General features: G+C 37.2%; 2 protein-coding genes across 2 annotated transcripts in view; one reads left to right on the top strand and one right to left on the bottom strand.

Annotated features, from left to right (window-relative positions):
- LOC107743729 (zinc finger protein 91-like) overlaps positions 1 to 3,007 on the top strand; it is a 9,355-nt gene extending 6,348 nt beyond the window's left edge. The window contains exons 6-9 of the mRNA XM_016557121.1: positions 1 to 8; positions 447 to 669; positions 756 to 829; positions 1,596 to 3,007. The exon at positions 1 to 8 is cut by the window's left edge and continues 300 nt beyond it. Coding sequence (XP_016412607.1) covers positions 1 to 8; positions 447 to 669; positions 756 to 829; positions 1,596 to 2,996 — 1,706 coding nt within the window. The 3' untranslated portion in view covers positions 2,997 to 3,007. The remainder of the gene's footprint in view (positions 9 to 446; positions 670 to 755; positions 830 to 1,595) is intronic.
- Positions 3,008 to 5,285: 2,278 nt separating this feature from the next.
- On the bottom strand, positions 5,286 to 7,514 carry LOC107743701 (insulin-like growth factor-binding protein complex acid labile subunit). The gene has a single exon (XM_016557085.1). It carries the CDS (start codon positions 7,450 to 7,452, stop codon positions 5,413 to 5,415), a length of 2,040 nt encoding a protein of 679 aa, XP_016412571.1. The 5' UTR covers positions 7,453 to 7,514; the 3' UTR covers positions 5,286 to 5,412.
- Positions 7,515 to 9,587: the final 2,073 nt, after the last annotated feature.

Below are 9,587 nucleotides of genomic sequence, written 5' to 3'. Positions count from 1 at the left end.
ACTTTACAGTAAGTGCACGAAATTACCGTTTTCTTGCTTGCTGCGTTTGTTTTTAAGCTATACTTCATAACCTGCATGATTTGATTAAAGTGTGATTAAATGTTTTTAGTAAATACCCTAATACAATTATCTCTTGGCCTCAGAGTCACAGATAAAATGATAATTTAAACGTAATATTGAGCATTTTGTAGCCTTGTTAAAAATTTTAGCATTCCTTTAAATGGTGACACCCAAATAACTTCATTTTGAGTAAATAATTTCATTCCAGTTTCTCAGTTTGTTTACAAATTGACTGCATTAGTATAACCTAGCTCAGACATTGGGTAACAATCCTGTTATCAAAGTTATTGTAAGAAAAAGTGATCCTGTCAGGTCCTGTAGCTAATCCTTACTGATTGACAGCTTAATGTAAGCTAATTTATAATTGATTTGTTCCTATATTTCAGACACAGTTGAACTCTGTGTTAGAACGTAATGCAAAGGAAGCTGTGGAGAAAATATGCCAGCTTTTCTCTGCACTTCTGCACAAAGAAATGACTCCAAGTTCACAGGATGACTTGAAAACAAGATTGAAGCAAGCTGAGAAACAGCACACGACTCTACAAAGAGAGACTAATCTAACTGATAGTGGTCTTCAAAGAAGTCAGTCCACTGACCAGCTTACTCTAGGTGAGATTCACTGCTTATGCTTCATCCACACCACTGTGCTTCTCGGAGCATATCTTCAAGGTTTATGATCTGCTGTGCCATTGCAGTCTCTGCAGAGAAAATCGCCATTGTTGTGAGCTGGGGACAGGAGGAGATCATAGACACTGACCATGTGAAAACAGTAAGTCATTCACACATAAAGGAGCGCAACAGTTCAGTTCTGAAAGTAAAAATCTTTTTTGTCATGTCTAATTGATGAATTTTCGGTGAAGAACTACGCAAATACCCAAATTCTAAAGAGCGGTCAGAAAAATCATTCTCACTACACTCTGAAATTATTGAAATATTAATTATAAATATTTTAATATTTTGCAATTATGTTCAAATAAATTGTTTTATGCTTGTAATCTGTAACTATGAGGCAGTAGTTTTATATTGTAACACCATTTATCATTATTTGGCAATTTACAATGCTGCATCAATTACACTCAAAGTTAATGTCTATTTCATTTCAGAGATTGTTGGTTTGGTTCAAGGTTAAAAACACTTTATTGGAAAAAAAAAATCCTTCAGGAGAAGATGAAAAAGAAAATTATCACAGTTTCCACAAAAATATTAAGCAGCACAACTGTTTTTTTTTTTACATTAACAATAAAAAAAATGCTTCTTGAGTACCAAATCAGCATATTAGAATGATTTCTGAAGGAATATGTGACACTAAGTAATGACTATTAATGAAAATTCAGCTTTGCCATCAAAGGAATAAATAATTTCAAAATATATTCAAACAAAAAAAATGTAATAATATTCCAGAATATTACAAAATCTTTACTACAAAATATTACAAAACATTTTACTAACCCCAAATATTTGAACTTTAGCGTATACTGCAATAATACATTCCTTTCGTTTTTACCTAAATTGTTCTCTTTTTCTGTTTTGAAAAGCCCACTAAAACACAGAAGACGGCAATCATTAGGGCAAAAAAGTCAGCGGATTGTTCTGAAAACAGCAACCATCCTCCGTTTGTGGTGTTGCAGGACAATGATGCTGCGGACATCAGCTGCACGGGACTACAAAATACTACAAACTCCTCTGTGACTCAGGATGTTGCGAAAGCATCTAGAAGTTTGAGTGTGTTAAAAAGCAGAGGTGTGCGGGTGAGCCGTCGGAAGAAAGGTAAAACACTCAGCTGTAAACAATGTAGAAGGAAATTTGACTCAGTTGTTCTGAGAGCTCATCAGGTCGTTCATGTGGCGGCAGAGAAACCCTTTAGCTGCTCGCAGTGTGGTCGGCGTTTTGGAAGTAAAGGCAGTTTAGATGTACACTACCAGCTTCATACTGACAAGAGCCCTTATGTTTGCAATCAATGCGGTAAGACCTTCACCGAACACAAACAGCTGAAGGGTCACCAGAGGATTCATAACGAAGACAAGACTTTTACGTGTAAAGTTTGTGGGAAGTCTTTTCATCAAGCTTACTGTCTCAGGAAGCATTTGGTCGTGCATTCAGGAGAGAAGCTGCATAAATGTGACGTATGTGAGAAGAGCTTCAACTTTCGCAACAACCTACTTCGCCACAAGAGAATCCATACAGGCGAGAAGCCGTTCACTTGCCAGACGTGTGGACGAAGTTTCAACCAGCTCGATTCGCTGAAGGCCCACCATCTAACTCACACCGGCGAGAAACCTCACAAATGCAAAATGTGCAATCAGGGCTTTGTCCAGAAGTTTCTGCTTCGGCTGCATGAGGGAAAGTACGCAGGACAAAACGGACACCACTGTTGTGTATGCGGGATAGTCTTGGGTTGCTTAAACACCCTAAAAAAGCATCTGCCGATTCATGAGGCACAGTTGCCGGTCAATTGTACAGTGTGCAGCGAGACCCTCAGTTCCATCAACACCTTGAAATCTCACCAGCACAAACACTCTGTGACTAACAAACACAGCTGTTGTTTGTGTGGAAAGTCCTTTCAGAGTGTGGCCGGTGTGAAAACTCACGAAAGGGTTCATACGGGAGAAAAGCCCTTTATCTGTTCGGTGTGCGGGAAGACATTTCGGCAGCAGAACTGCCTTAAGGCTCACCAGACCTCACATAGCGGTGAAAAACCTTTTAGTTGTGACACATGCGGGAAAGGTTTTTCCACCTTGGGAAATCTCCGTCGACATCAGCGCATACACACCGGAGAAAAGCCGTTCAAATGCGCCGAATGCGGGCGGGAATTTAACCAGTCGAATTCGCTCAAAGCTCACATGCATATTCATACGGGAGAGAAGCCGTATGTGTGTGACAAGTGTGGGAAGAGTTTTGCTTATCTCAGAAATCTGAGGTGCCATAAATGTGTATAAATTTAAAGGGATCATTCAGTTGAAAAAGAAAATTCTGTCATCATTTACTCTTGAACACCATTTCAGTGTCTACTGACTTTTATTGAATTGACAAAAAAGACATTTCTAAAAATATCTTCTTTTGTGTTCCAACAAAAAGTGTGTAAATGATGGCAGAATTTACATTTTTGGGTGAACTATCCCTTTAAGTTACACAGTTTAACTGTTCCAAATAGACCAGACAGGGTTACGTGTGTCTTAATTTCCATATGCTGATTTCTTCAGTTAGATATAAATATTTCAGTGTAAAAGATCCCTTAAAAAATCTGTTTAGTGTACAGTTGATCTATAAATTTATGTTAAATGATCTGTAAATACTTTGAAAAATAAATCAAAGTCAACATATTATCTAGTGATCTAGTCTTTTAATAATTTTAATAGTCTTTTAATGTCTGTCTATTTAAATGGTCTTTTTTTTTTTGTTACCTTGTAGGGCTGTCTTTTTAAAATAAGGAAATTAGTTTTTTTTTTTACTGCACACAGAAAGCAAAATTACTTTACGTTAATTAAAATTTAAGAACTGTAATAAGATTGTGAATTGTGATCTTGTTTTGATCAAATCGGAACATCCAATTATCAACAAAATGTTTCTTCTTAGGGATTTTTTTCAGTTCACAAGCTATCCCTTTAAGATTGAGGACACTCCTAAAGGGATAGCTTACCCAAATATGAAATTTCTGTCATAATTTACTCACTCTCCTGATGTCCCAGATGTGTATGACTTATTTTTTTCTGTGGAACACAAACAGCTTTTTCGAAAAATAATCCATCTCTGTCAGTCCATGTAATGTAAGTGTAAGTGCATCCTTAAAAGTTAAAAGTTAGCACGTTGTGAATCTCTTGCGAGAAGTCACAGTCCTCTGTGCTTCAACATCGTTTCTCGTGTGAGCTTCAATACACGCTTTTGTCATTTTTAATTGGAGTATCCCTTTAAGAACTGTGAGCAACATGCATATAATGCTATATTTTGATTAAAGGGATCATGATAATTTATATATATATAGATATAATCAAAATATAGCATTATATGCATGTTGCTTACAGTTCTTAAAGGGATACTCCAATTAAAAATGACAAAAGCGTGTATTGAAGCTCACACGAGAAACGATGTATATATATATTTAAATCCTACATCATTTGAATTGTCTAGGTTCTAATTGGTTACATGGTCTGTAATAGTACTTTGTTGATTTGACCCCATTTGTTTTGAATTTACATACTTGAAATATTAGTCAAGGCAATACTGTATTACTAATACTGATCTGGTCCCACAACAGTCAAAACATTATTTGTTGTGGTTTTTCTGACTTTGCAAAGTCTACATTCATTTCCTATATGTTTAATCATTCCACTCTATTTTATTCTTAGGCTGATGATACACGGGGCAACTTTGAGCAATGTTGCCATCAACGGACAACCAGGTGAAACACAGGGCCCACAACCAATGTAAAGTATCCAGATAGAAATTTGTTACCCATTCTTAGTGGGAAAGTGCCCAAGCAACATTGCTCAAAAAAGTTGCCTGGCAAAATTGCTTAAAAAGTTGCCCTGTGTATCATCAGCCTTAGTTTCCACATTAATTGAAAATCTTCTGCATTTATAACTGTAGAGACAACGAAAACTAGTAAAATATCATTTAGATGTAGATGTTTCAAGGCATTTCCTCTTCTTCCACTCTTCCTGAATAGACTATTCATCTTCCAGTAAAGCCAGTCTCTACATAAGTAGCATGATTACTTTTAAAACTCTATTCCTGACACATTACAGTGATTAAATTCTGGAAAAGGGTGGGCTAAAATTTGACATGCTTGATGTCCAAAACATTTGTCAAAATGTTAATCTTAATCAACTTATAAATTTGAATTAATATCCTTTTTGTCAGTTTCTAGTCATTATTGACAAGCTAGGCCAATAAAATGAAGAAGCGCACAGAAAATGTGATCAAACCAGTTTTGCAGAAAATTAACCACGGTTTGCATCCGGTCATACATCCTTGTTTAGAGACCTATATAAAATTCTTAGAAACACTCGGATGAGTGAATGCAAGTGAATCTTCTCTGGGTTCTGAAATGAGTAAGTGGAAATTCCCTCTAGCAGCGTCAGCATGTGGCCTTTTTAAAATGCATAATCCTGTCACACACTCTCTGAGAAGTAAAGAGGCTGTAAGTATTTGGCATAGCAGTTTATTTTATGGAAAACATTAAATCTCAGATAAATCATATTTCAGTGTTTTATGGAATATCATCATGTATATTGCTCCTCTGATGCCAACAGTTGCATGCATTTCAGAGGTCAAAAGCATAAATCATTTGCACAGAAGAAGTGGTGTTTTAACCACACAGATCTCAGGGTTTAGCACAGCACAGATAGCTAGATCTCAAAATAAAAGAAAACCCAGAGTGAAAGCAATGAGAACCATTAATTTCTCTGTGTTAAAAGAGATGCATGCAGAATATGCACAATGCTGTGATAACGAATATGGGAACAGAGCTGGATAGGAAAGATATTGACCAGAAGAGCACATGGGTGTAGTTTTTACTAAGCGAGTATTATTGTTAAACCACTGACTTAGATAGAGAATGAACACACAAGAGCAATCCCATGGATTCCCATTAAGATAGATAAGTGTTAGATTTGCTAAAGGCACCAGAGTCCCTTTGTCCATATAGCGCAGTTGATTAAATTTAATATCAAGTTCGCGTAACATCACTAAGCCTTCAAACTGTGTTGGATGAATGTGCTGGATCTGGTTTTTGTCCAAATGGAGCTCTTCCAATCTGGATAGAGCGGAAAACACTTTGGTGGGCAAGTGTGTGAGCTGGTTGTTTTCCAAGTGGAGCCTTTTGAGATTTATCAAAGATGTGAAGATGTCATCTGGAAGTTTATCGAGAGCATTGAATCTCAGATCCAGCTCTTTCAATGCGGACAGATCTTTGAAGGCATCAGAAGAGATGGAATGCAGTTTATTGTTGGACAAATCCAGAAACCTCAGTTTTGTAAGACCTGTGAAAAATCCAATAGGGATGGTTTCTATCTGGTTTTCACTGAGCCATAACTCCCGTAAATGACTAAGACTAGTCAGTAGATCTGCAAAGGGTCTTGACAGGTGGTTGTTGCTGAGTTTCAGGGTCTGTAGCTTGACTAAGTGTTTAAAGGACAATTTTGGAATGTAACGGATATGATTGTTCTCCAGGTTAAGATCCCTCAGATGGCGTGTCCTTTTGAAGAGGTGCGTGGGAATCTTCACAAGATCATTGTTGCAAAGATCGAGATGCTTAAGCTTCCTCAGCTTCATAAGTGTGTGTGAATGGAGCTCCGAAATGTGGTTGTTGTCCAGTTGCAGATCGTGCAAAGCTGAAAGTGGGTGAAAGAGGTCCGGTGGAATTACAAAAATATTATTGTTGTCCAGCTGAAGTTCTGTTACCCTGCTTAAGTTATTGAACAGGCCGTTCGGAAGCAACATCAGATCGTTGTGATACAAATTAAGGCTCTCAAGCTTTGCCAAGTCCTGAAACACATGTGACGTTAGCATCCGCAACTGATTGAAACTCAGATCCAATGCGCCCAGCTGGGAGAGACCTCTGAGAGAACCGTCGGACATGGAAACAAGAGCATTATGACTCAAATCCAAATGCTTCAGCATGGGAATCTCAGAGAAAATGTCCTCAGGAATTGAAGTTATGTTATTTTTTTGAAGATAGAGGCTAGTGAGGTTCAGAGTGTCCTGAAGGACACCGGTAGGTACGGCAACTATTCCATTTCGACTAAGATCGAGGTGATTTAGACCTATGGCACCCTTAAAACTCCCATTACCTACACTTTTTAGGTTGTTCATTGACAGATAAATTTGATCTAGATGTGTGCAGTTCTCAAACACACCTACCTCGACCATCTCGATCATGTTATTTCTGAGCTGGAGGTCCTTAAGGACAGGAGCTCCATCCAGGACCCCATAGGATAAACGTAATATCTTGTTCATATTCAGATTAAGGATCTGAAGCTTGGTCAGACCGTAAAGGAACTTCTGAGGAAGTGTTTCAATGTAGTTGTCACTGAGATCTAATATTTTGAGGTTGAACAGCCCCTGAAACTGTCTTGGTGTTAATGTGCTCAGTCTATTTCCACTCAGAAATAGCTTTGTAAGATTGCTAATGTTCTGCCAGTTGGTATTGAGTGACAATTTGAAGACATTCTTGGTGAGATCGAGAATCGACAATCCTTCCAAACCTTCATCTGGGAGAGCTTGAATCATATTATGTGTAGCATATAATTGCTTGGTACTCTGAGGCAGATGAGGGAGCTCCAGAAGTCTCTGGTCCGAACAAATTATGATGTCATGATCTTCACATTTGCAGGGTATCGGACAGGCGTCAAGCACTGTGATGAGAGCCAAAACCATTGACAAAAGCCACAACATTTTAATGATGTGATCCGCAGGAATCTAGAAAGCTAGAAGTTAGATTGTGACACAATGTGAAACCGGGCATATGTATATATTCAAATGTTCTCACTTTCATTTTAAACAATTGACTGTGAGTTTCGGGACAGAATGAAAGCATGCTTTTTTTTTTTAGCAGTAAATCCATTCTCAGCCACCAATTTGCTAATTTTTCATTAGTATTAGAAATTATTAATCATGCAGCATATAACAATCAAATAATGTGCCTATATGTTTATATACACACAATTTATGAATCAGCTACTTTGATATCTCTTTGAAATTACTCTTAAAGTGTGTAGACAGACTTACCTGCACAAAGATCCAGCCTGCAAAACGGAGTGCTTGTGAAAGTCAAATGTCCTGTATCTCAATAGAATAACAAAAAAAATGACCTGTCAGCAGAAAAACTGAGCTTAAAAGGCCCTATCTGTGATGTCACATGCGATGCGTTCTTGAAAAAAAAAAAAGATCTTAACCACAACTTAAATCTCACCACAGCTTAGGTGAACTCAACAAACACGTTAGATAACAAAACAATACAAACAGGTGAATGGAAACTGTGAATGACAATTGCTGCCAAAATTTTTAAATGAAATGCATACATACATACATAAATATATTAATATTGATATAGCATACATATACAGTAAAAACAGTGGTGCTCTAGATTCTCAGCTCACCGACAAGCTTTTCCTCAATAAATAAAGCAGTCAGCATTCAGGGGGTGGTGGAGTCCTGTTTACAAGCAGATGTAGTCCTTTTTTTAGTCAGTTTCTCTGTTTTTTATGCTTGCCTTAAATTATGTGAAAGCTCTTTATTCACAGTCTGACAAAATAGGGAAATAAATGAATCCACTGCCCCTTATTAACCAATAGATGGCGCAGTTGAGAAGAACGATGGCTTTTCTTTACTCATTCAAAAGCAAATTACTGACATTGTCAGAACTGGACAGTCACCAGATATTGCGGGAGATGGTTTTGCTAATGTCCAGTATAGTCCCACAAGTCAGTCCAACGCAGCCATGATGCAGTTGGTTGATGCTTATCAGTTATCCAGAAAACAGAAAGTTCTGGATTCAGGGCTGTTGAGGGATGGGTGGGGGTTTGGAGGGTATAAATTGCCCTGAAGTGGGACACTGCCGAATGTGGGACACCTAAGGTGTAGTGTTTGTAGCTCCCCCATAAATATGTGAATGCCAGTGAAACTATGGGTTAGCAAAGCTGTGGTGTCATGTGATCAAAATCATGAGGGTGGAGCAGTCATCAAACAAGAAGCACCTTGTATAAAGACCACCCAAAAGTCAGTTACATTGAGTTTTGACAAACTTGATATTAAGGAGTATAAATTAATTTTAAGCAAAACCATTCTGATACTACGTATAAACTATATGTTTTATATTTTAATCAAATTTCCTAGTGTCCCACTTTAGGAAATATGGTTTCGAAAAGTGAGACAGTACTTCAGCCAGTCAAAAATGTGTGGTGGGGCATGGTTTGTGGGTCAAATAAGTAGTTATTTACAGTGTTTTAGTGTTATTAGAATGCTGTTATTGCAGATGGGGTTATAGATGATGATGATGGTGTCTTGACATGCAAGGACTGCTTGTTTCTAGAGATGTAATGAGTTAACCTCTGCAGGTTGTTTTATTAAGGTAGTTCTAAGGTTTGTGCAGGCTGGTTTTCAAAAAGACTTGTATGATTGCATAGGGCTGGACGATATGGCCAAAATTGATATCACGATATATTTCTTAATTTCGGTCGATACGATATAATTCCGATATCGATATGAACACTATTTATCTGAAATAGAAATCTTTTGTAACATTATAAATGCCTTTATCATCACTTTTGATCAATTTTAAGCATCCTTGCTAAATAAAAGTATTAATTTCTATAATTTCTTTCCCAAAAAAATAATAAAAATGATACTGAATGGAATATGTATAATGTATAAAAAAGCTTTTTATTTCAGATAAATGCTAATCTTTGGATCGTTCTATTCATCAAATAATCCGGAAAAAAAAATGTACTCAACTGTTTTAAATACTGATAATCAGCAAATCAGCATATTAGAATGATTTCCGAAGGATCATGTGACACTGAAGACTGGAG

Source organism: Sinocyclocheilus rhinocerous, unplaced genomic scaffold (assembly GCF_001515625.1).
Source record: "Sinocyclocheilus rhinocerous isolate Xijiao unplaced genomic scaffold, SAMN03320098_v1.1 scaffold166, whole genome shotgun sequence".
Lineage (NCBI taxonomy): Eukaryota > Metazoa > Chordata > Actinopteri > Cypriniformes > Cyprinidae > Sinocyclocheilus > Sinocyclocheilus rhinocerous.
Note: the sequence above shows the minus strand (reverse complement) of the source record. Positions and strands in the feature narration are given on the sequence as shown.